General features: G+C 42.0%; 1 protein-coding gene across 2 annotated transcripts in view; it reads right to left on the bottom strand.

Annotated features, from left to right (window-relative positions):
* The window catches only part of CMTM7 (CKLF like MARVEL transmembrane domain containing 7), a 30,758-nt gene extending 5,898 nt beyond the window's left edge, over positions 1-24,860 (bottom strand). Inside the window, exons 1-2 of one of the 2 annotated variants that reach the window (XM_051789056.1) lie at positions 23,292-24,002; positions 2,597-2,770 (exon numbers count right to left, since the gene is read on the bottom strand). In XM_051789056.1, the coding sequence (XP_051645016.1) occupies positions 2,597-2,770; positions 23,292-23,717 (600 nt within the window). In that variant the 5' untranslated portion in view covers positions 23,718-24,002. Of the gene's footprint in view, positions 1-2,596; positions 2,771-23,291 lie in introns of both variants that reach the window. The other variant, XM_051789055.1, reaches the window with a different exon arrangement.
* Positions 24,861-26,032: the final 1,172 nt, after the last annotated feature.

Here is a 26,032-nt window from a genome sequence, read left to right on the forward strand (position 1 = left end):
CCCCTAACAACCCACCTTGAGAGTGGATTTTGTGCCAAACCTCAGTTTCTGTTAAAAAAGGGGGAGAGGGACAATCTTCAGATCTACTAATGTCACTGGAATAAGGTTCACTTACTGGGTATGGATGCAATCCTTTCAATTCAACATAGTTTATTACTGAGGATGAAACATGTCTCCTTATTGCATCAAGTATTGCGCTGCACTAAAGGGATGGTTCTGGAGGAAGGAAGAAGCTTTAAAGACATATTTCTCTAGCCTATATGAGATGCCATAAGTGGAAAACCAAATGCTCCTACTTCTGATAATCTTAAAAAGTAAGCAGTGGATCTACTGCTGGCTTTACTAATGACTTAGGTCAACCAAGACTCGAAACAGGAGGGAAGCCACAAAAAGCACAACTGCAGTAAAACATGATGGCACGGGCTTTTCTGGGAGAGCACCAAGGCACCACATTTAAGATCTTCTCCGGTGTGATGAGTATCAGTCTGGGAGTCAATTTTACCTTGTTACAAGCAGGGGTTATCTGTGGATTGATTCTGAATCCTCACAAAGCTTATGGCAACCAATATGTGTGTTTGCACATGAATGTGGGTTGTTTCTTGTGCATGGTTGGGGTGGGCAGGGGCATATCTGCTTGCTGTATCTGCATGAACCAAGGGAATGCCATGTATAAGGGAGAGAAGAGATTTTATCTCAAACCACAAGATAGAATATAGTCCCAAAATTGTTCAAGGAAAGCCCAGACGATAAACAGTCTATCATACCAGTGTCCCTCTGCTCAGGTGTTTTATAAAGAGCTGAGAAGGATTTTTGCCATAGAGAGACTGCAACTTGCTTTCCTCATTCATAACCTTGTTTCAGTTAATCAAGATCCCAACCCTTGCATTTTCTAGAATAAATTATTTCCATAAGGAGCCTTTCTCTGACTAGTCCATGATGCAGCAGGCAAATTAGACACACCATTGCCTCCTTAGAGGCAGCAAATAAAGCAGTGTACACAGGCCACTACTTTAGGGGAATTCGAGGGATGGACAGAGGTTCAATGGAATCATCAAAGGCTAAATTAGGTGGAGAACCAACACCTGGCAGGGCTGAGAGAGTGCCCCTCTGGAGAAATACTTCTGAGCTTTAAAAGGTGTCAGCGCTGAACCACCTCTTGAACCACTGCAACTTTACTGACTACAAATCACACCCCCGACTGCAATGTAGAAATCCTGCCAGGAAACTCATCTGAGTGCTACCTGTAGTTTCCCAAAGTCTCTTATATGTCTTCCTATTCTGTTCTAAAGATACTTAAATGTGTGACTGATAAGGAAGTTGTTTGTTTTGTAAAAGAGCAGCAGTGTTCAAGCATCACATCCCATAAAGCTATCTGAAGCTGAGCAGCCACAAACTTCAGTGCCTTAAACTCACTAGTGGCTCTGGAACACAGAGGAATGATTAAGCACAAAACAAAAAAAACCAAAAGCAGCCTATGCAGAGGCCAAAATGGCACAGACCTGTTACAGCAATGCACACATTAAATGCTGCTTTACAAAACTGTCATTTATTAGCTTACTTCAGTCCTTTATTTTAATACCTACATCTGTATTATTTCTAGATAAATAAGTATCTTTAGAGACAGATAGTGGTGGCATACATTTAAAAAGAAAAAAGCCTAACCATGTTCTTCAGCTAGAAAGAAAAAGAAAGAAAGTTGTATTTTTCTCTCTGGTTAGAGGTGGATGGATGGACAGACTGTTATCTTAGATCTGTACAGTACTTACATAATTTCCATTACATGCCATCCAACCAATCTTGGATTTCAAAATCCCTCTATATCTCTCCAGTTTGCTTTCCCCATTCCTTTTTTCCTTCCTCTGTGGAACTAACATGTCACTATGTGTAAGGGAGGCATGTTCTAAGAGGTTATTAAAATCCATCATTCCATACCAGGATGCAGAACTCTTTATTAGGTGACCTGACCCAGAGCTACTGAAAAAGTTCAGGTCTCACATTTTCTATGCTGCTTGTTAGTTCTCCACTAGGATATGAGAGATAGATATGTACGGGAAATGTGGGAATGAAGCAGAATATCCTGCAGGATATCCTAGAAAAGGCAATCAGGCCGAGGCTCCTATTTCTTGCTATTGTTTAAATTACCTAAAACTGTACCAAAAAGAGACACATTTGACTTAAATAGCACTCACAGACTTTATTTTGGGACAGGATATAGTACATGAATTCTAATGCTACGATTTGGTACATTAGCAATCCCTTAGCTGCTTTAAATGACCTGAGCTAGGACTCATCTGCTGAAGGCTTGATAATCAATAGCTTCTTTGCAATTGTCTCAGAATAACACTATTGACTTCCCTGGAGTAAATCTGGATTTATATGTGTCTGAAGGAGGGCAGGATCAGATCCAAATCAGCTAAAAACCCTCACAATTAGAGCATCTGCTGAATACTAATAACAGAAGGATCTGCATACAAGGTAACAAAGAATCAAGTGAAAGACAGCCTATCACTGTGAAATAGCACAAGAAAAAGGACTAATAAATTGAGATGTGAACCCCCAAGAGAGGCAAGGAACCCAGGCGATGTCACGGGCTTACCGCAAGTGGCCAGCTCACGCAATTGAGCTTCCTGTAGACCCTGAAGATGTGGGTAACGTAGAAGAACAAAATCATAACCAAATCGCACATGGTGACAATCTGAAAGAAGCTGTATGCACTGTAATCCGTCCATGAAGAATTATTTACACTAATGAATCCAATCAGCAGCGAGATCTGGAAGACAAAATGCGCATTAAAGATTTTTACAGTGGTGCTCAGAGGGTTGTGGAGATGATTTTAAGCAGAACAAAATGGCACTTAGAAACATAAGACAAATGTCTAATGTAAATTGGATGGTCCCAACAAAATGGAGGACAAAGTAATGAGCATGATAATGATGTTTTATAATTTGCTGATAAATGAGGTGAAGCAACCATCAAGAGTGGAGAAAGGGCCAACTGCCAGAAGGAATGTAGCAGTTTCAGCCTGAAGAACCCAATCTGAAGAAGTCTCTATGTACAACAGAAGAGGTCTCAAATAGAGAAAAAGAACTGAATGCCTGGAGATGCACCAGCGACTGAAGCATCTAAACCCCATGGACTTTCAGAAGGAAATAACTGAAAGCTGTAAAAATTGAGGTGTCCATGAGCAGATGCACCTTTACTTTCATTTAGTGACACTTCTCACATGCAAAAGCGGATGACCTGGCTGCAACTGAGCTAAACAGTTTTACTCTTCCTTTTCTACCACCTACAGAGCAGGGGTATTAAAGCATTGTAAGGCAGCATCATAGCAAATAATATAAACATTTGGGGGAATTGATTAATTCACCCCACCCCCAAAGCTTTAATATGTTAACACTGCCACATAAAAGTATAAAGCTTCTGTACAACTTCCGTCAGCTGTATGCTTGCAAAGGACAAAAGCTATTTCATGTTTTTAAAATATGAAACTACTTGTTTAGTTTACTAATCTTGCTGCTTCCACTAGCCTGGCTAACCCGGGTGATCAAAATAAATCTACTAAAAATAAATATACTAAAATATTTTCTTATTACAGACTTTGTCAATGCATGCTTTCAGCCACTGTAATTTTTAGCTCATCTAAAGTCAATCGGAAGAAGTAATGATTCACACTTTAAGTGTTTCTCCTAGACATTCAAAAACTATCTGAGGAAGCCAGAACCTTAAGACTACAACATCCTTTCCTGCACACTCATCTTCCAAACTCCTAACCAACTGCATTCATTATCAGAATAATTTCCTTAAGATTAAAAGAGACAAAAAAAAAAAACAAACCAACAAACCAACACCCAAACAATATAGCTTAGATTATCCCTGCTGCAGTGTTAACCAAGTTTCACCTGCTCAGTTCTAAGTGGACAGGCTAAATATATGCATACATGAGGGCAACCAAAAGCTATATACACACAAAAGAACTTCACAAGAACTTGTCGCCTTGACCAAACTCCATCCAAACAGCCACATCAATGTCTTGACAGTGAACCACCTTGAAAAGCTGGCTTCAAAGAGAAAAGTCAGTGTTCCAGATTCTTTCCCACACAAGTGGCTAAGCTATTGTCAGACCTGGTCCAGCTCCATTACTTTTACTGTGTTTGTCAAGTAGTTGATATTAACACTATAAGTGATGCTCAGTCCGAGACAGTCATGGTATTCTGCACTACAGTGAGCCTACATCTTCTCTCATCTTTGGAAGTGACACAGGACTTGGAGATGCAGGGTTAGATCATACTTTGTGCTTCTCAAGGATGGAGGTCACAGGTGTCTTTGAATATGCTTGATAATGCTCAGTCCCTGTCTCCCCAGACGTGTTCCTGCCCTCTGGTTTAGGAGTGTAACATCAGAGCAGCATCCTGCACGTTCAGTGCTCCTGTCTGTACCACACCTCACCTCTGGATCTCACTGCCTCACCACTGGGGAATCCTAAATGCACAAAGTCTTGCACCTTGTGCATGGTAGAGCTTTCTAATATGCCACATTTCTTAGAAGACAACAAAGCAATGCTCTCCACAATTCAGCATTTAAAGAACTCTGGCCGAGTTCTTCAATTCTGAAGTAATTTGGATGCAGTTTTGTCCAGTCTGTGTCTACATATAGCAGGTCTACATTAAGCAGTGGTTTCATGGGGGACTGGGCACCTGTCATCTTCTCCTTCCCACCCTGATTTCTTTCCCTGTTAATGTACTGGCTCCTCCATTCATCTGTGCTGAGCCACCTTAGTGTACAAAGCTAGCAGAAAAGTGAACTACTGAAAAAAGGCTTTACTCTGACTCAGCCATCACACAGGGCAGGGTCAGGTGAGCAAGGGAGTGTGAGGGAGAAGTTAGGACTTCCACAGAAAAGATAGGAAGGTCTGAGCAGGCAGGATGGCAGTAGGGAGTACCATGCTGGCTCAGGCTGCCACAGACCATGCATCTCAGTCCCTTGAATCTTAATGTTAGTTAAGAAGAGTTGTCTGAATTAGCCATTGAATAACTTGAACAATCAGAAGGAGATCATTTGCCCTATAATGTAGGAGAACACTTGAAGTGATGTAAGACACAGCTATTATTTTCATAATTTAAAACTGAATTTAATGAAATTTCATTCCATAGGAAGACTCAACAAGAAGTCACAGCAAGCACTGAGTCTTGCTCTTGGATAAAGGTGAGATGAGGACAGTACTTCCCTAATCACCAAAGGCTAGAAAGGGTCTCCCTTATTCAGGTGTCTTCAGTTCCCAGTTTCAATTACACTGTACAAATCAAGAAAGAAGCTTTAATTCACAGAAATATTAAATCTGCCTAGTGGCTCATTTCATGCATGAACAATTAACTTTAGCAACTTTTTTTACAGTGTACAAAGGATAAGGTGGGCAGGATCCTTGAAGTACAATCACCACCAAATAATTAAAACCACTGGGAAAAAAACCCACTTAATTTAAACTAGATCCAGTTCTTTCTATTTCATGGAAGCATAAAAGTATTTTTCTTTTCAGTTAAAAGCTGAGAAGAAGTATAAAGAAGAATGTGAGCCATCCAAGAACAGAATATTCATCTGAGGTGTTATATTCCTCAGAAATAGGAAAATACAAGGTACCAACCACTCAGTGAAGAATCTGCTCAGCTCCTAAAGATGGAGTAGAACCGTGGATTTCAAGACTACTTCACAATTAAAACAGCTCCAAAACCAATTAGCAAAGATTCTTCCTTCTTTGATTTTAGATGTGCCTCAGCACACAGGTAGGAAGAAACCATGGCAAGAGGTAGTTCTTTCAATGTTTAGTTTCTTAGCATAAATTTTGCAACATGAGATTTACCTGCAATTTCTAAAGAGAGTCATCTGATCAGAGGCACATAATTCTGTTTCACAGGACAGGTGCAAAGGGGACCCTATAAACAACTTTATAAAAGTTGTCTGCCACACTATTATTGCCAGCCTGCATGGCTGGCAGGTACAGACAGAGTTTAAAACTCACATGTTGAAAAAGAATGCTAACAAATGTAGAGCCACATAATATCATTTGTCCTTTAAAAGTGACAAACACTGAACTTCTTTCACCAGATATTGGTTTATCATGATATATACCGGGTGATGACTGTATTTTTTCCCCCTCTGGGATTCCTGTTTCCAGAGGTTAGAGTGATAAAATGATTAATATGTAACTGTCTGGGATACAGTTCAACATAGATCTTAGAAGTCAGTTTGTGACACAGAGAGAGAGAGAAACGAATGGCAAAGCACTAAAGTGATCAAATGTTACGACTGCTCTTTATGCATCTGTGCTCAGGGGAGCAGGTTAATACACCTCGAAAATAAAAACTGAGGGTACACAAAAAGCCAGGGCACTGCTATTTCCCTTTCAATATAGCATTTCACAGATTGTGAGAGCAACACACATGTAACAAACAGCCAGCAAGGCAGTGTGACCAGAAGTACAGGTCAAATGATGGTCAGTCTCATGAGAAGATTTCAATGTGCTCCACAATATATATCCAGGCTCCAGACCTGCATTACAAAAGGAGTGAGGGACACATTGCAGGACAACACTATTTCAGTGCTTTCTGGTTTCTGAGAAGCAAAATAAAGAACATACACATCAATCAACTCCAAGGAGGTATTTTTGGATTTAAATAAAGTTCTGTATTTACTCTGTTTCACAGAAGTTGACTGGTTTAAACTAATCCCCTTCTTGACTTTACTTTGGACCAGATTTTTGAAGTAAGTCATGAAGAGTGTTTAGAGACACTGGTATATATCAGGAACTATCTCACAGCTAAAGGCAGTCAGGCAATTGCCAGGAGGCACTCAATGCCTTACCAGATAGAAAAGATATAAAATCTGCAAGACTCTTACAGAGTAAATCTGCATTCTTTTCTCTATTTTGAGCCGGAGATGAGGTAACCACATCCTCTGCAATGTTCCTGTAGAAAATGTTGGCTCTTGAATGGCACTGAATGTTCCCAAGCCTAAATTCCATTCTGATTTGAAGTTAACGCAGCTCTACCAAAGAATGAAACATAATTTGTTCTTTCTTGATATGGTCTTCTTCCTAAAGCTGCCCAAGATGCTGCTGGCCACCTTCGCCACCAAAGCACATTGTTGGCTCATGGTCAGCTTCTAATCTCCCATGATTCCAAGGTCTTCCCTGCAGAACTGCTTTCCAGTCAGATGGCCTGCACTCTGTACTGGTGCAGAGGGGCTTGTCCTCAGATATCCCCAGATACAGGACTTGGCATTTCTCTGTGCTGAACTTGATGAGATTCCTACCTGTCCGGACTGTCAGGGTCCCTCTCCATGACAGCACTCTGTCTCATGACAACTCTCTGGCTCATCAGCCACTCCTCACAGGTTTTTTTATCACCTACAAATTTTCCAGGAGTGCACTCTGCCCCATCATCCAGGTCATTAATGAAGATGTGAAACAGTACCAGCCGCAGCATTGACCCCTGGGGTGCACCACTAATGACTGGCCTCAAAGGACTTTGTACCATGACCTTCTGCAACACTGCCATTCAGACACTTTTTAATCCATCTCACTGCCCCCTTCTCTAATCCATACCCTGTCAGCTTGTCTGTGAGGATGTTATGGGAGACCATTGCCTTACTAAGATCGAGGTAAACAACACCCATCACTCTTCTCTTGTCTACCAGGCTAGTCTCCTCACTACAAAAGGCAGTAAGGCTGGTCAAGCATGATTTCCCCTTTGTAAATCCATGCTGACTGCTCCTGATTACCTTCTTGTCCTTCATGTGTTTGGAAATCCTTTCCAGGAGGATTTTCTTCATCATCTCCCAGGGGCTGAGGCGAAGATGACCAATTTGTAACTCCCTGAATCCTCCTTCCTTTTCATAGACATTACATCAGTCTGTTCAGAATGGCACACTTTCCTTCTGTACTTCTCAGGCTAAAGAGGAGAGGGAAGGACTGGACAAGAGTGATAAATTCTCTTTCCCTGTGCTATAAAATGCTACTTGAAGTGTTCCCTGGAAATGCTGTTTCTTTTTTAAAAATCAACTGGTTTTCCTTATTTCTTCTTGTCCCTGACAAAGAATGAGCATCTGAAGTCCATTGATCACTATTACACTCAGTAAAAACCAAGGAAAATGTGTATCAAGACTTCAAGGAAGTAAATCTTACACTTCAGGAAAATTCAACACCTTCTTAAGAAAAGGACAAGAATCACACCTCTGTATTAAGAAGAGATTATATATGGCAAGAAAATCCAACTTCCAATGACTCCTAAGGCAAATGCATACTGGAGAAAAGGCCCATAGTATTAGGCCCAGATACTGTTGTACTTCTGATTTCAGATGGTTTGAGTTCCATCTAACTCCCTGTGCTCACTCTTTGCTGGCTATAGTCCCGCAGATACAATTAGGTTACAGAGAAAGCTGAGCTCCAAACAACCTAGCTTCCCAGGAGTGGGCTGGCCATGATGGTGGGACTCAGAGCAAGCCAGAAACACAATCCTCAGCCTCCCTGGTGGCTAGATCTTCCTGCAGTTTCCAGTCCTGTCATCAGCCACAGAAGTCACAGTGAAACTGCCCAAGAGCTGCCTTCATCTCCAGACTAATGGGCTTTGCTTCCCTTCACTAACGCTGGATCCTGCTGGAATGCACAGCAAAGATGGAAAAGCTTGGGTGGGCCAAACCTGCAAGTTCAAGGAAGCCTAATAGAGAATCACCTGCTGTAAGGAAGGGACAGAGATGCATGCCCACCAGTCAAGAGATTACAGGTACAATTTTCCTCGCTAGTGCCCTGCAGGTAACAAAGGAAAGGATTTGTTTTGCTCCCAACGTTACCTACAGTCCAGCTGGCACCACTAAGCGTTTTCTGCTCAGTAGAAGACTGTAGTTTATCTGACCACTGAACAGTTTTATAAGCCAGGAATCAATCTGTGCAAGTGCTTTGTATGATCTTTTTCTACTGTCCTGCTCTAATGGATGTCATAAATAAAGCTCTGACTTTACTACCAATACTTAATTCTTTTGTAATGTTTGGAGAGAACTAAATTTTCCTCAGATGCAGCTACCTGCACAAACATAAATCCAGCATGATCTCCAATACTGACAGGAACCTACTCTAAAGGAAAGCCTAATGTTCTGAGCATGAGAGGCCCATTTCCACAGGCAAACACTGACACAACAAGGGAGGAATTAAAAGTCACTGGCTCTTGAATCCTGACCTGTTTTGTAACCAGTCTGAACTTCAGTAAATCACGTATTTCACTGCTTCAGCTCCCCCATTTTCCAAGTGAGGACTAATAAAGATTTTACGTGCATTTGCTAAAGGTTTTTGCCCTCAAAACATTTTAGACATGTAAAATAAGGCAAACATTTTGAGCATGACTAATAAACATCTAGGGCAAGATGACTGTTTTCCTTTACAGTGTGAATGAGAATAGATGCCCACCAAAAAGAAAAACCAAACGATAAACACCCCACCCTTCTTCCCCCTGTCCTCCCCTCCAAAAGCCCAAACCAACAATCAACAGATCACAGATGTAACAGACAAGCATATGGGAAAATCATCTGAGGAGAAAGCCACAGAACAAGCAAATAGTAGCAAAAGGTTGGTCTTCTGAGACTTGCTTTGTGGTCAATCTGTGGCTACCACAGCACAAAAGATAAACAAAAATGAGAGCCCTAGCTCACTGGAAAATGGAAATCAGTACTTTTTTTTCCTGTCTGTCATTTATTTACTTACAATAGACTGTGATCAGGTTTTGCAAAAAACCCCACCATGCAGAAAACATTGCAAATAAATTGTTTTCTAACTGGAAGTGTAATCTTTAAAGCTTGGACTACTTTACCAGTCATCCTCTTGACCATCCCTGAGTGCTCTGTACCGCACATTATCACTCACCCATACCCAGCTGTTCTTTCCCAATGCTATTAATGACTGTGAAGCAGAGGTTACCCTTTCCCACTGTGCCTGTGTACGGCAGTGGTGTGCTGGGTGTGGGTGTGATATAAGCTGCCTTCACAGCAGCTCGTGTGGTGCTGGGCTTTCTGTGGTTAAAACGTGTTGATAACACGTCAGTGTTTCAGCTGCTGCTGAACACTGCTTGCACAGCAGCAACACCTGCTCTCTCCTCCCTCCCCTTACCCTAAAGCAGGCTCACAAGTAGGCAAGTCACAGCTGGCTCAACCGAACAATGGGATTTTTCAGACCATGATGTTATGTTCAGTGATAAAAACTCAGGAAAAGGAGGTTTAAGGGGAAACGTTTTAGGTTATGGTGTTCCTCTTCCAAAGCAATCATTGCACATAGAATCATAGACTCACAGAATGGTTTAGGTTGGAAAGGACCTTAAAGACCATCTATTTACAACTCACCAACCACAGGCAGGGACACCTTCCAGTAGACCAAGTTGCTCAGAGCCCCATCTAGCCTGGCCTTGGACACTTTTGTCAATGGGGAGTAGTGAATTAATTTATTGCTTTGCTTGTGTGTGCAGCTTTTGCTTTCCTTATAAAACTGTCATTATCTTGATCCAGGGGTCTTTTTGCCTTCCTTCTATTTTCTCCCCATCCGACAGGGGAGGAGAGTGAGTGAGAGGTTGGTGTTTGGCTGCTGGCTGGGGTTAACCCGTTGTATGTGGCCTACCCCTTGTCTGGATTTCTAGCTGCTGCAGTAGGACAAAGAATGGTATTAAAAATCTTCATTGCAGAAAGACACTGAATATGGTTTTTGCAAATCCCAAGATCATGCACCGAACCGAAAGACTGAAACTGCTGTCTTCCTACGTAATTTTAAACTATGGATAATAATTTTCTTTTTCTATATAGAAATAAGATGTGAAATGCCAACTAAATTGCAGGGAGTAAAGATAATGTTAATAAGAAGCAAAATTGCCTCAAGGTGCCCAGTTCTAGAAAAACACTATAACTCTTATCTCAAAGTTTTATCATAATACCGTGACACACACAGCATCATGTATCATCCACCCAGCACTGTGTTATCTCTTCATTTAATTACTTTGCCAGGCAACATCCTTGTATTTTTCAGAATACCTTCCTTTTTTTTTCTTGACTGTACTCCCCTCTACTATACTATCCCATGAGAAGTCATACTATAACTTTTTGTCTCCAGTGTTTCCTTTCCTTTTTTTCTGCTTATTCCCCTTTCCTATTCTTTCCTACATTACACTCTGGATTTCTTCTCCTTTATCTCACTCATTCTCTCCCACTCGAATTTCCCTCTATACATGCCAATGCATCACAATTCCCTCTTTTAATGTTTCCTAGCTATCTTCCCCAGTCTCTTGCATCAGGACATGTATTGCAATTAGCTAACTAAAAATTAGCACCATTCAGGGGAAAAATGTCAGGGGACAGGATTCAGCAGAGTGCTACACCTGCACAAAGACTGTAGGCAGCAGCTCTGCTTTACCAGTCTTCAGTTAGTCGGCAATACCTGAAAGTGCTTTTTTTTTCCCCATGCATTGTACTTGCTGAAGGACTGATGAACCTTTGTACTGCTTTAAATGTCGCTCCTCCTGAATCTGAAAAAAGAAGGACCCTGAGAACTACCCATGAAATCGATAAAACCTGTTTGATTTCCACTCTCTTAAAACTTTTTCAAGTTCTAGTGCAAGCAATTGTACAGAAACTGTCTACAGATTTGGGGCAAGGGACAGCACTGACTCTCATCCTGTTTCATCACAGCCATTTTAAAAAAGAACAATATAACAAGAGCTAAATTCTTTTTGTATTTGAATGAAAAAAAAAGTCAAAGTTTCCAGCTTATGACACCAGCCAAGATGGTAAATGGAATTTTCCATCCCTACGCGAGCCAATCAGGATAACCATGCCCCAGAGAAATGTCACTGACTGCAGCTGTACATTTCCAAATGTTACACCTCAACGCAGTGAAGCAACACCCACATATTATTAAGTGCATACTTCTGGTGGAGTAAAATAATTTTTTTAACAGCTTCCCAAAACAGAAAGATGAGCAAAGTGCAGGCCAAGGTTACAACTGTAGATCATGCAAGACTGATTCCACTAATTTAAGCAGCAATGCTGACTGCTGCTGTAATCGAGATTTCCTTCTTCCAAGGCAGTGTTGGAAATGTGAGCTGTAACAGACAAACCCCTACTAGAAAAAGAAGATAAAGGGCACAGTCCATTTGAAACTTCATTAATAACAGATGAAATCAGCTGCCTTCAAGTGCATGGTTCTGTGAAGCAGTCAGTCTTTGGTTGCACAATAATCTTTCAGCCCCTGCGTCTGGGCAGATTTCCTTCTCGTCTGGCTGCTTTGCTAAAATGAGGAGGCTGCCTGGCCTCTGATAAGTGACTTCTCTTGTGCACCACCATCCACAGGCTATTTATTGAAGATAAAAATGGTGGGAGGGTGAGAAAAGACAAAATAATCTTATTCAGACCCTCTACAACTCCGATAAGAGGACAATCCTAAGCACAAGGAAGCAGATTTCTTTATCTATTAATAAGAAGTTATCTATCTGCTCAGGCACAGGCCTCAGTGGTAGAAAAGCATGTGGGGTAATCCCAGAACCAGCACATGAAGGACATTATTAAAGAGCCCTTGTTGCACAGTGTTAGCCATGATCATTAAAAAGGCAATTCTTTGTAATGACTAGCTGCAATTAAGTCCTGCCTACCACTGATCACAAGACTTCAATCCTGCTCCTGCCAGCTGAACTAGTTCCCTGCCTCAATCTCCACAGCTGCCTGCACCACCACTGCACCACGCCAAAAGGCACCACATAATCCTGCACATTATTAACTGAAAGCTGAGGATTTCATAGTTATATGGCAAATAATAGGCTATATTCTCATCAGGTAGTGAATTAATTTTTTTTAAAAAAGGTTGTGATCAACAACAACCTCATAATTTTATTTATTCTTCTTGCCAATTCAATTTTAACAGATTTGTTTCAAAATCAACCTAAATTTAAAATATTTCAACTGTAAAAGTATTATCAGTAAGCTTTTTCAATCTATAAAAAAGATGCACACATGACACTCAAAATATTGCAGCAACTAAGTAACATCACACAAGGGCCATACGCAAGTTACAAACAATTCCCAAAACACATAAAACTCATTGCAAAACAATATTAATAGCACAACTAACTGTTAGCATGTCTGCAAAGGATAGAACAGAATTTTAAATACTGACAATGCCCCAGAAGGGTTCTAACTCTGGGAATCACAGCTGCCTTCCCTCTGATTTTCAAAGAGGTGCCACCTGCTATGACTGCAAGGACTACTCTGGATAAAGCCAGAAGAACCCTATACTTTGGGAGCACACAGCTTGTTCCTCTATGAATAAGGAATTAATTCCCTATGCAAGAAACAGCCTCCATGAAACAGCCAGCCTGCCACCTGCTCCAGTGGTCTCTCCCATCAAGTCATAATCCCCAAATCATAGACAAACCTGCTGTTTCAGGTAAGAGCAAAAACACATCCTCTATATAACTGGGTTTTTTTTTCTGCAGATGCAAAAATACAATCCCTGGCTCAGCCTGTGCTCTCTGCCCCCCTTACACTGTGGTGCTTGCTGGGAATCTGTGTCTTACACAAACAAGCCCATTTAGAAAAGACAACCTGACTGCTGCAAAAAGCACACATGCACATGACTCCTGGTGTAGCTCACTCCACTGTAAAAGACCATCTACCTTGCATGGTAGGCAGAATCCCTATATCATAACTCAAAAGATTATAGGAAGTAAAAAACATTGCAATCTCCAGAGTCCTCTAGTAAAAGGTGGAGTATCTGCTGACAGCAACCGAAAATGAAGGGATTAATATTACCAAATCTCTCCAGATTAAAAAATTGCACAGCAAGTTGTGACTGTTACTTCTCTCTTCTGCAAGGCAATCACTTCCAACATCTAGATCTTCCTGGAGAGCCACGTTAACTGTTCTCTTGATCTGGTAAACAAAAGATTCAGACAGACTGACAGGAGAAGACAGTCCACACTGTGGACAGAGAAAGAACGCCTCAAGCACAGAAGGTGCTTCTGAGGCAACAGAAAGAAAAGGAGACTGGGAGGAGAACTGTAGGCCAGCACAAGTGGGTTTGGCAGAACTTAAAAATTAAGAGGTTTGAGCTGTCTTAAGGTATGGCAGAAGAGTGGCTCTCAATGGCAGAATGGAATCCAACAATGATGTACGGAATATACATGCTGGTGGAGGTTCAAACACAACCTAGGGTACATAGACATTGTTGGAGAACTTTATACTTTGAGGCTGTTGCTGCAAAAGCAGCACAGAGCTCATCAGCGCTGGGTCTGGAGAGGAAGCCCTCCTTGTGGGCAGGAGACTCACCTGCCATACTTCCTTTTAGTCAGCTGGAAAGATGAGCTCCTTGTAGAAGCAAGGCACTTCTGAATCCATGGCTCTGAACCATTCTCAGGTATATTGTTTCCCCTTTAAAAAGTCAATGTAGTCCCATATTGCCAGTGATACAATATAGAAAAAGCTTATTCCTTACTTGTGAGCCACAGAGCTCTTGTAGAAAAATTTCATGGCTAAAAATGGTTTCACCAACCATGCATGGCAATACCATCTACAGAGAAGGAGCCCACGTTGGCTGACCGGCCAAGCCTGGCTCAGACTGGCTGGCCGCTTGATGCCCAGGGTAGAGAGTATTTATTTATTATTAACAAACACCCACAAACTCTGCACAACAAGCTGCAAAGTTTCCGCCTTGACCTGGATATCCAACACATATCTAGCAACAAACAGCTACTTAAAACTCGGATAGGAATATATAACATAAAACCTGTACCTCACGGCAACAATCATTCTAGTTAACCTATCAAACTAGATGCACAAAACCAAAAAAAAAGGCAATCTCATCTTCCTGGAAGTTGTTATTGAGATCAAAGATAACTTGTGAACCACACAGTGAAGTCTCAGTGCCTCCACCCAGAAGGCCTCAGCAAGCAATCTGTCCATCATTCAGCCTTACAGATGCTGCTCACAGCACAACCTGTTCTCACTGTCTGAGGCATTTAGTGCTTGACTGACTCAAATCGTCAGTTGACACCTGCTGTAGCTCTCCCTGCCTCAGGGAACACCGCACGGACATCTGCCAGTCGCACAGACAGCACTTCAAAAGCTCACATCTATCATCTCCAGCAAAGGCTCTGCTAGCTCTGTCAACGGGGCCTTGAGCAAGGTCTCCTTGAATAAGAGGAGGACTTGTTTACATCACCAAAGTCCACGTTGTTAGCTGTGCTGGCATAACATAATTTTTATCAGGAAAAAAACAGGTGTGAGTTCCTGAAAACATCATGACAATTTCCAGATCAAGTGGCACCATCACAACCTGGCTGCTGGATCAGCCTGGGCCTTAGCACATAAAAGAATGACCTTCTCTATGTGCAGACACTTGATGCTTGGCAAGGTGCCAGGGAAGTGAAGGGCAGTGAATGAGGGGTGAAAAATGAGAATAGATGAGATTCCCCTGTGGCATTGTCAAAGCTGACAGTTTTCAGTGACTGCCTGGAGACTGGCAGGCCTCTCAAACACACTGGGACAGCACTCCTATGTCTACTAGGAACCTGTATACTCAAGCAATTGCCAAAAGGCTCAACTAGCCAGCAGGTGAGAAGCAGCAACTGGGGACTGTGCTTTTCCCAAACAGAGAAAAGAGCTCTTGCAGAGCATGATTACAGACTTGAGGAAAATAGGCTAAGTCATTCTGCTCTTCTGCAGCTGCTGCTGGTCATCTCATGTTAACAGCATACTTCTTTCCCAGCAGTCAGCACTTGTTTCTTGAACTCACTAGTGGTACTTTTAAAGAAAAAAAAAACAACAAAACAACAAAACAACAAAAACATTAAAAGAAGGCAGTTTCTCAATCTTGTCATCATCACACTTCCATTTTCCTTATGGGAAGCTGTGAGCAGAAGAGGAAGCCCTAAGCAGCACAGCTGCTGCTATTGTTGCAAAAACAGCAGCCAAGTTTGTTTTGGCTTTGAAAGCTGCAGACACCTAGCCTTGATCAGCCAGGCACATCTGTCCCAGCCATTACATTCATCAAATGACCCTTAAGTATCTGAGTTAAACAAAGAAGAGGAAGCTCACAGGTGGATGAAAGGAAATCACAGCAGTTTCAGAGCTGGATCTCTGAGTACAGAAAGTAGCAATTTCTGGCTGCTGTATACTTTACATATCACCACATAATAGGAGGACAAGGCCACAGCAGCACGCATGACGTGACAAAGGAGACAACTGAGCCACAGGACCAAGTGAATACCTCACAAGGACTCCCCAGGGAGGGGAGCAGAGGAAACACTTACTCATAGAAGCAAACACTGTCTGGCTTTGGGGGACAATACCCCAGTAATGCACAGCAGGCACCAGAGCCTCAGGGTCAGGTATGCATCTCTCACTGAGGTACAGCCACGGCTTCTACTGGATCAAAATGAACATATACAGCCCTGGAATCCAGTGAAGGACACTTGGCAAGATGCTCTTTATCATTTATAGGCTCTGAGCACGTGGAGACTGAACTTGTAAACAAGTGATCCGCTGTTTTCTGTCACTCTGTGGCTGGAGAGGAGGATGTTCAAAGAGACACCATCTCCAAACAGAGTGAAGACAGGGAACACACTGCTCTTGCACATCTTAAAAGATATAAGAACTCACACTTTTCACCACATCTTAATTATCCAAGGACATAATGTGCATCTGATTAAGATTTTTAAACGGCATTTGCAAATTTAACTTCCCATAAAACAAATGTGCCAGGAAACCATTGCCAATACTTCCCTCTGCTCTTTCAGGCATACTAAACATGTCTGACAGAGGTGAGGCAAAACTTCACAAGCAACACCACTTTAAGGAATTTTCCCTTTCTGTTTTGTCTCCATGCAGCTGTTCTCAGCTGCAGTGATGCAGATGTTCCCCAGGTTACACAGAGGCATGGAAAAAATATAACTGGCTTTTCACCACATCTTTTTATCCAAGGACATAATGTGCATCTGATTAAGATTTTTAAATGGCATTTGCAAATTTAACTTCCCATAAAACAAATGTGCCAGGAAACCATTGCCAATACTTCCCTCTGCTCTTTCAGGCATACAAAACATGTCTCAGGTGATGTGGTAAATTTCTGGGCTTCATTTCCTTTTTTTTGTTGTTTCAGAAAATGTTTGTTAAACCCTGTTAAATTACCTCTATAGAAAGAGCACTACATGTACACAGGTTGCTAATGAATGTATTAAAACAAATCCTAACGGATGAGTCAGATGAGCAATGAAAGACAACTCCAACTTTGTGCTTTTAGGAAGCCTCTTTTAGGATACAAATAAAACATTCATTGACATATTCAGAACAGAGATACACTAGTGTTTAATAATGGCTACAACTGTCTTTTTACAAAATGTACTGGAGTTGACTTTTTTAGCCTTCTAGAGAGGTTTCAACATCAGAAAAATTACTAGTTTCTTTTTTTCTGAAATAGATAGACATTAAAACAGATGGTACAAAACCTTCTCCTGCCCAAGAGAAAAAGAAAAGGGACTACATTCTCAGCTTGTGGTTTGAAACACATGGAACCACTTCAAGCTTATGTATTTCCTGCCCTTCTGTGCCAGACACTTGCTCTTGCTGACAGTAGCCTCTATGGCTGCACTGTTCCCTAAAAACTCACATGGAAAAAAGAAAACCAGAGAGCACAAGTAAAGCTCCGTTAGTTCCCTGGTACCGTGTAACCTGGAGAACATCTGCATCACTGCAGCTGAGAACAGCTGCACGGAGACAAAACAGAAAGGGAAAATTCCTTAAAGTGGTGTTGCTTGTGAAGTTTTGCCTCACCTCTGTCAGCCTGCCACCAAGCCTTGGTTAACATGCAGAGAACACACTGCTTGTTCCCAGCTCTTGAGCAAATACCTGGACAGAAATTGTAAAATGGCCACCCAGAGCAGAGGCACGGAAAAAATACAACTGGCCAAGCCAGCCTGTTTCGGTGTTCTTAAAGTGGAAATAACAGGACTCCCCAGTCCTACAGGGTTTAATTACTAGGCTTAGACATTCCTTACTGCTCCTGTTTCTTTGGAGCTATCTAAGACTTAGAATAATTTTTTCTCTCTCTCTTTGCTCCGTATGCCCAGCAAGGTCAACTTTACTGCAGCTTATAGCAGAACATCAAAAATAATTAGCAGCTCCAACACTTAACTCTGACCTTGGTCTCAAAATAACTTTGCTTCTAAAAACATGTCTTATTTCTTAGCCAGTAGTTTATCACACAGTTGCAGACTGAAGACACTTCCACATTTTTGGGTGGTTTTCCTCAATCCACCAGAAAGCACCATCTACATGGGACTCACAGACAGGCTTACAGTTTCAGCATCTCTGCATATCACCACAATTCCTCTCTTCTGACTGAGCAGCTTTATTACCATAGGGGTAAAATGATGTTACTGACACACTGCTGAAAAGAATTAGATGTTTTACTTCAATCTCCTCCATGGACAGAAAGACATTTCAGTCTCAAGATCAAGCCAGAAGATTGAGTAGCTCTTACATCATTCCAAGCATCATTTGCGTTTGTGAATTTCCTTTTCTTGTATCAATGGGTTTGATTAGGAATTGTTTTCTTTCAAAGTAGATTTTGATTTCTTTTTATATTTCAACTTTTTCTGAATATAGCTCCCCAGTAAATTTGTCTGATATGATACAGCACATTCAGAGACAGAACTTGGCTCTAGCAACCAAACTACCAGCATTTTCTAGCTTTCAGTGTTAGATGAATGAATACTCTCCTGAATACTATTATTCAACCGTGTGTTAGTATACAAATAGCCCAGAGAGGTTTCAGCACACTTCAAAGTTACTCAGAATTACAGCCTGTCATGTTAGTCATTCACTTGTCAAGTATGTCATTGCTTTTGTCAAGACATGCTTTGGAAATGAAATAGATGCTTAGCAGAAAAGTTTTAACAATTGCCTTACCATTTTTAACAAGTTAAAATGATGTTGTTAAGTCAACTTTTATTGAGTTTATCCTTTTTTTTTACATTGCAATTGCTTGTAAATCTTTTCTTCAGCCTTGAGAAGGCAATTTTGATTTTCTTCTGTCTGGTGAAACTGCTCTTTCCTGGCTCATATTACAGTATCAGCACTGTTTTTAGCTTAAAACACGCTGTATTTTGCGCCTCTGCTTACTGTGACAGAACTATTTTAACAGTAACAACAGTGTTATTGTGGGAACAATCGTCTTCAGTCTGAACTGTGACCAAAGTTAGCTTGGCCCAACCTGAAGTAGGTGAAAGAGAGGCAAAGAAGGCCATGGGTTACCTCACACCTCTCAGAGTCCAGAAAAAAAGAGAGGTCCAAGAACAGCTTGAGAAGCCTGAAAGAACTACGCAAGCACGTGCTGTGATGGCTCTTCTACATGTGAGCCCTCAGCACTCCTTTTCTCTCTTCAATCTAGAGTGGTCACGCTCCTGCAAATCTCTGCATCAGACACTTTGGACAGGTGATACAACCACAGCTGTTCCTACCAGCCAAGTGCCTAAGACGGTGAGATACACAGGCTCCAGTGTCAAACATGGGCTGTGCTGAAAGCAGGACCTAGTCCAATACGGCATCAGTGGCATCCTCCAGAGTTCAGCAGTAAAAATATAAAAAGCACATGAGAGCTCTACAAGAAATTCAGCTGAATCAGACTTGTTTGGATCTATCAACACTGGCATTTGAGCCACTCTGATGACAATACGGATGCACACTCATACTGCTGTCTCTAAGGGCACAGGATGCCTCAAGAAGTTTCCAAGAACCCATCTACTGAGAACTTGCCAAGCTAAACAACACAGGTTCCTAGAAAGTCTCACAATAAAACAGGCCAGCAGTAGCACGGACACAGAGCAATCAGCACAGATAGTGCAACATGCTGAAGATTGCCACGTGTGTCGATTTTGTCAGGCTGGCTAAAATTCAAGTCATTTAGTTTCTCTGGTTTAAGTGTACTGTGCACACTGATACACATTCACTCACACACTTACTCAGCACACTGCTAGTATAGAACCAAGGTGGCCACACTGGGATCCCAGATCCTGCATGTATCCCTGTGAATCTAAGAGATCTTGGCAAAACTGAAAACACCAAAAAAACCCAAATGAAACCAAACCAAACCAACAAAAAAACCCCAAAAAACCCAAAGAACACCAAAAAACAGAGAGGAAAAGAGGTGAGGAAAAAAGAGAAGAAAAAAAGGAAAGAAAAAGTGAAAGCTATATTAACAACATCAAGTTAAACTAGCTGAAGTAAGTTAGATGTTGAAGATGCTTTGTAACTTCCTCTTAACATGAGAGCTTCAATTCAGCCTGGATTTTGAAACGGTGCCCCAACTTACATCAGTAACAGTCACACATGGAAAAGCAGGTTTCAAACTGTCTTACTACCATACAAAAAACACAAGTCACATAACTATGTTTTCTCTTCCATCTTATTTTCAAAATATTTACAGACCATTCCCTAAGCTCTGAAGTCAATGCATAAAATACACTGTCTTTTCAAAGCTCTAATAATTCTGCAAGGTTAAAGAAATTCTCTAGCAAAAAAAGTAAAGGAATTTGTGTAGGCTTACAAACAAGAAACACTTTTTTTTTCTTCCTAATTTCATTCTACGCTAGACACCACAGCACCCAGAATTTCAAGAGAAAGCACTGGTAACATTCAGAAATTAGCAGCAATTCACATTGCACAATCTCTTCAATATTCCTGAGTTTTAGTCCTGTCTTACAGAAGAACAGCTGTAAAATTATTTTTTATTTCTTTTGTATAATTTCCATAGCATATTGTTGGCATCTATTAGAATCATTTAATGCACATATACATACAATCAATTTATTTTTTTTTTAGCTTGCAAGCACAGCAAACAGCCTCTAACATTACAGTAAATGAAAAAATATTTCTTTCTTGCTTTCTACCATATCCTTTACTTCTTGGTATAAGGGACTGAGGAAGAAAGGAGATAACAAAAATTGTAATGTTTCCTCTTCATACCTACAACCACAATTGATTATGTCCAGTACACAACTTAGTGTGACATATATCTAACCCCAAAGACCTTAACTTTGCACTCTGCCAGCATAAAGGTTCTCCTTCTCAGTAAGACTACAGTCCCACCAGCCACATTAACACCAGTGCAGGAATGTTTATAGATTTAGCACAAAAAAATTTTTAAGAAAAGAGATACTGCCATCACTTCATACTAGAAGAACTGAATGCTTACATAAATGGATCTGTGGATATAGAGAAATACTGTCTGAGAAGAGATAAAGGAGAGTTGTGAAAATATTTAGCTCTCTATTTTACTGGGTGCAGGAGTTAATTTAGAACTAACCTATCCTGGTTATTCTACATGCTACAGCACAAACATTTATTTTTCTTATGGAATTATTTGAGAAGAAGACACTATTGTGATATGTGATATTAAAAGAAGTTCATTGGCCAAAAGTTCCTTGAATACCTGAGGTAACTCCTATTTACAGGCAAACTGGAAAACAGAAAAAATATAAGAATGTGAAGCTGAAAGAGTGCAAAGGGAAAATAATTTACATTATTTTAACCTTTATTAAAGTCACCGCAGAAAGCCACTTGCTTAAATTCTGATAAATTTTATATTGAACTGCATTGATAAAATACGACTTTATGTAACGTATGTGAAGTATTACATAAAATTACAGAGATTTACATCTAGCACATGAAAATATGTAAAGCATGTAAAGTATGCGCACACTTAATGTGTGCACCAAAAACTGACATTACAGCACAAATGAGCATGCCATGGCTAGCTTTAAGAGTCACTTGTCATAGCTGCAGTGACACCACAGCACGACGGAGAGCAGAGGTGACTAGTTATTTCTAGTCCATAAAAGGAACTGTTCTCTCCACAAGTGGTAAAAGCAAAAAGCAAAGCACAAGTTTATTGTTTTAGGGCTAAAGGTTCAGTTGCAGTGCAGATAGACGCGCGAAAGGATGACACCTGTCTTCTGAAAAGATTCTCCAGATGCACTCAATGGTTTGGGAAAAACCCAAGCAACAAGAAGGCAGCAGACAACTGTTTGTGTTCCTACCAAACAGAATTCATAGTGAGGGACAAGTCTGAGGTCTCACAAGCACAGGACAAATGCTCAGCAGGTGCAGGTGGCCATGACCAGTCACATCCAGTTTTGCCTCTTGCTATGAAGGCTCATCTCTAAGGGCAGCTGATGGCTAATAATGAACTGGAAGAAACTGAGCAGCTTTTAAAGAGAAACTTCAGGATTTGATATTACTCCATGGTAATCTAGAACAAAATGATTCCTGCCTTCTAATGTCGATTTAGGAACCTGGATGCTAGTAACCCACACAACTTTAAAAAAATGACTGGACAAATAAAGGTAGGGGGGGAAACGGTGTTGGGGGTTTATAAAAGATGAAGGCAACAACTCCAGCACAAAATGTTGTCAAGGTACAAGTTTTTGCAGGATGAAAATGTATGTGTGGAGGTATCGCTACACCATGTCTTCCATGCTCTTTCCTAGGCGTTATTGACTGCTACTACTGTAATTAAGGAGACAGATCTCTCCACAGATAATTGTGAGCCACAGAAATAAGAAAGAGCCTATCCATCTGTTAATCCTCTCCACATCTGCATGGAGCTAAATTTCCCGCACTAAGTCAAGGCATCAGCTCAAATCCTGGCAGCACTCCGCTATTGATTTCTTTTGAATTTCAGCCATACATCTCCCACATCCCTCCCCGTGTCGATCTCTGACAGACAGGGCACGGAGCCAGCTGGACCGGCAGTCCCAGCTGTGGTGCTCTCCCTTACCAGATCCCTGTCGGCACAGGCACTTGGTCCAGCTTTCTTCCAAAAACTGCTAAGGAATGAGGTGTTGCACTGCAGCACGATGTGCTGTCGCATCACGATGTTATCGTTATTAGTTGCCAAAAAGTTAATACTGGCTATTCTGGGCTCCTGCACGTTCGTCTGAACGAACAGAAGTGCTCGTCGCTGCTTTAGGAAGACGCAAAGGCAACTTCTGACAGACCGAGGAACATGAACTTTCCGTAACGTTGCGAACTGCGAGAGCTGAGGGGCAGCGACGAAACCCGCAAGGAGGTGCGGCCCCAGCACCCCCTGACGACGCTCTCCAGACTCGTCGCCACAAGAATCGTCCCGCAGGGATGAGCGCGGTACCCGCGGAGGGCTCCGAGGGCCCCGACAGGAGCCCCGACAGCCCCCAGGGGCTGCCCCCTCCCCGCTCGCCCCTTACCATCTGGGCCACCTTCAGCATGCCGGCGCAGGAGCGGAAATAGGCGCCGTCCATGAGCTCCGCGTCCGAGCCCGCCGAGGAGGAGGAGGCGACGGTGAGGGACGGCGGGGCCGCGGGGCCCCCGCTGCTCACCCCGGTGCGGATCACCCGTGCCCCGTGAGACATGGCTCCGTCCCAAGCTGCTCTCGCCGCTGCCCGTCCCGAGACAGGGGAACGGGACGGGATGGGATGGGGCGGGGCGGGACGGGGCGGGACAGCGGCGCCCCCGGGGCTGCTGCCAGGGGCCGGGCGGAGGCGGCGCGTTCCCTCCCGCCCGCCCGCGCTGCCCGCCCGGGGCGGCCGTGGGGCGGGGAGGGCGGGGGTCGCGGGGGTTTTCTGCCCGCGGCGGTTTCCTTCCCGCGGGGGAGACGCTGCCGCACCGCTCATGGGGAAGCGGGGTCCGGGACGAAGCCCAGCTATTGGGAGCAGACGAAGGGACGGCAGGCGCGGTGGGCGGCAGGCTCCGGAGCGGCAGGCGCGGTGGGACGCCCGGCGGCCCCCCAGTGCAGGGGATTGATTACATGGAAACAGAAGGGAAGGTTTCCAGGCAGGAGGAGGGGGCACCTCGCGGTACAGCGCGGGGTCCCGGAGCGGAGCTCCGCAGAGAACCGGCCACCGCAGCGGCGAGCAGCTTTCCTGGGATCCTGAAAGACCCCCTCGGCAGGTCGAGGTTTGTCAGCGATGCTCCTGGCGGGGAGCTACTCCGGTGCTTCGCTGTAGAGGTGCAGCTGCAAACAACATTTTTTCTTTCAAACAAACAACCCAAACCTTCTGATTCCCGATCTTGTAGAAGATAAAACCCATTTGCATTAAATGGACAGTCATTACAGTTTTCTCTGTTGCTGCCCAAGTGTCTCAGCCCCATAGTTTGAATTAAATCATGCAGAGATACTAACAAAACGCAGAAAAGGAAGCTAAATATTTCCTCAAGTTTAAAAATAACTTGTTCTGCTTTCTGACAAGTGAGGTAATAGTGGACCTCTGAGCTGGGTATATGCCACTTTCATACTCATTGAAGTAGTAACCCCATCTTCTGCTGCTCTGTTTTAGAGTTAGGATGTGCATTCTGTTCGTATTTAGTATTTAATAGCTCCTTCAGCAACTAAAATTGTTCTAGGAGGAAAGACAGGCAAGTCCAGATGATCCCCACCACAAATAAGGGGCTAGTGTAAGCAACTTACATAACCAGGATGGGTTTGCCAGGCCAATAGTCTGTAGTAGACTAAGTAGTATATAATTTTGGACTTCTATTAAGCCAGCTAGTAGTTGCAATAGAAGATATTACTTGTCCCACTTCATTTGTCTCACATCATGAGATATCAAATCTACAACACTGGCTACCTCCACAAGAGTAAAATGCTAGCTGCCAGGAAAAAAAGATTTTGTTCTGTTTTTAAACAGCTTTTCCCCCCCCCTCTTCTCCTTAGAGTTCCTATTCAGAAGTGTGCATGGTTACAGGTTTCTATAAGCCCTGTGGAGGAAGGTTCTCGTAACTTCTGCACTTCCTATTAAGAAATACGATTTTTTTAACCACTCATTCAGCTTCTTGAGTTCTTCATTTCTTTTGAGACCGTGTATGTGACTGGGGCCCAGGTAATTCGAGTTCAGCCCAGTGAAACAGAAATACCTTTAAATTAATACAAGTAGAATAACAGTTATATTTTCTACTCAATAGAATATATTGAGTAGAATATAGGCATCTTCTGTGAACCACTGGGACAAAGTCAGTCTACAACTCTATTACATTTGAAATTTTTATTATAGTTCTCATGCTATTTACTTTGTACTGTTAAGTGTGTTATGTATGATAATGAAAAAAGATACTGACAACTCCTTAATAAATGAAAAATAATGGCCAAAAGTTGACATCGAGCATCCTTATATATGTAGGTTACTTAGAGTTTTCAGAGAGACTGTCTGAAAGAAGTTATTTATAATATTAAATACCTTCATTTTGCAAGTTGATTAGCATTTTGTTTATTATTCTAAATATCTGTATTAAGAATGTCACTAATGACTTCATCACTTACCAGTTGTTCTTTTAAGGTTTCTTTCAATCTTATGGGTACTAACCTATGCTCGTAGATACAAGTGTTGTTTTAATTGTTATATGATAAACCACAGCTAGCTTGTCTTCTTCATCAATATTAGAATATACAAATGCATTGTCATAGTTTGCAAATCAATATTTAAGACTAATGCACTGGAAGATAACCTTTTGGGCCTTTCTTCAGGCCTGAAATAGGAGGAGGAAACTTCAGGAGGAATGCTCAGTTTGTACAGATTCCTTCAATTTTAACTAGATATTCAGAACACTTGAAAAACAGGTTGGTATCTGAGCAACAGATGAAAAATGAGACAGACGAGAAAGAGCATGGGAAGTAAGACACTTATCTTTCTAAAAGGAAAGAGGAAGGCAGGTAAGTTATGGTTTGGGGGGGAAAAAAAGCAAGGCCAAGCACAAAGCAAATTTTTGTCTAGTATGTATTTTTTAAATTCAGAATTAAGGATTCAAATCACAGATTTGTCTTTGGAAGTCATTCTGCACATCTCCCCTTGAGGTTCAGTGCTGAAGACTCAGAGAACAGGTAGGTATTTTGCCAGAATCATTCCTTATCTGGTTTTGTCCTTCACTAATGGGTTTATTCTGACATGTAACACACAGTTTCCATGACAGTTTTAGATAAACTGGATGAAACATA

The sequence above is a fragment of the Manacus candei genome, unplaced genomic scaffold (genome assembly GCF_025592945.1).
Source record: "Manacus candei isolate 608988 ecotype Guabito, Panama unplaced genomic scaffold, ASM2559294v1 h1tg000026l, whole genome shotgun sequence".
NCBI classification, from domain to species: Eukaryota; Metazoa; Chordata; class Aves; order Passeriformes; family Pipridae; genus Manacus; species Manacus candei.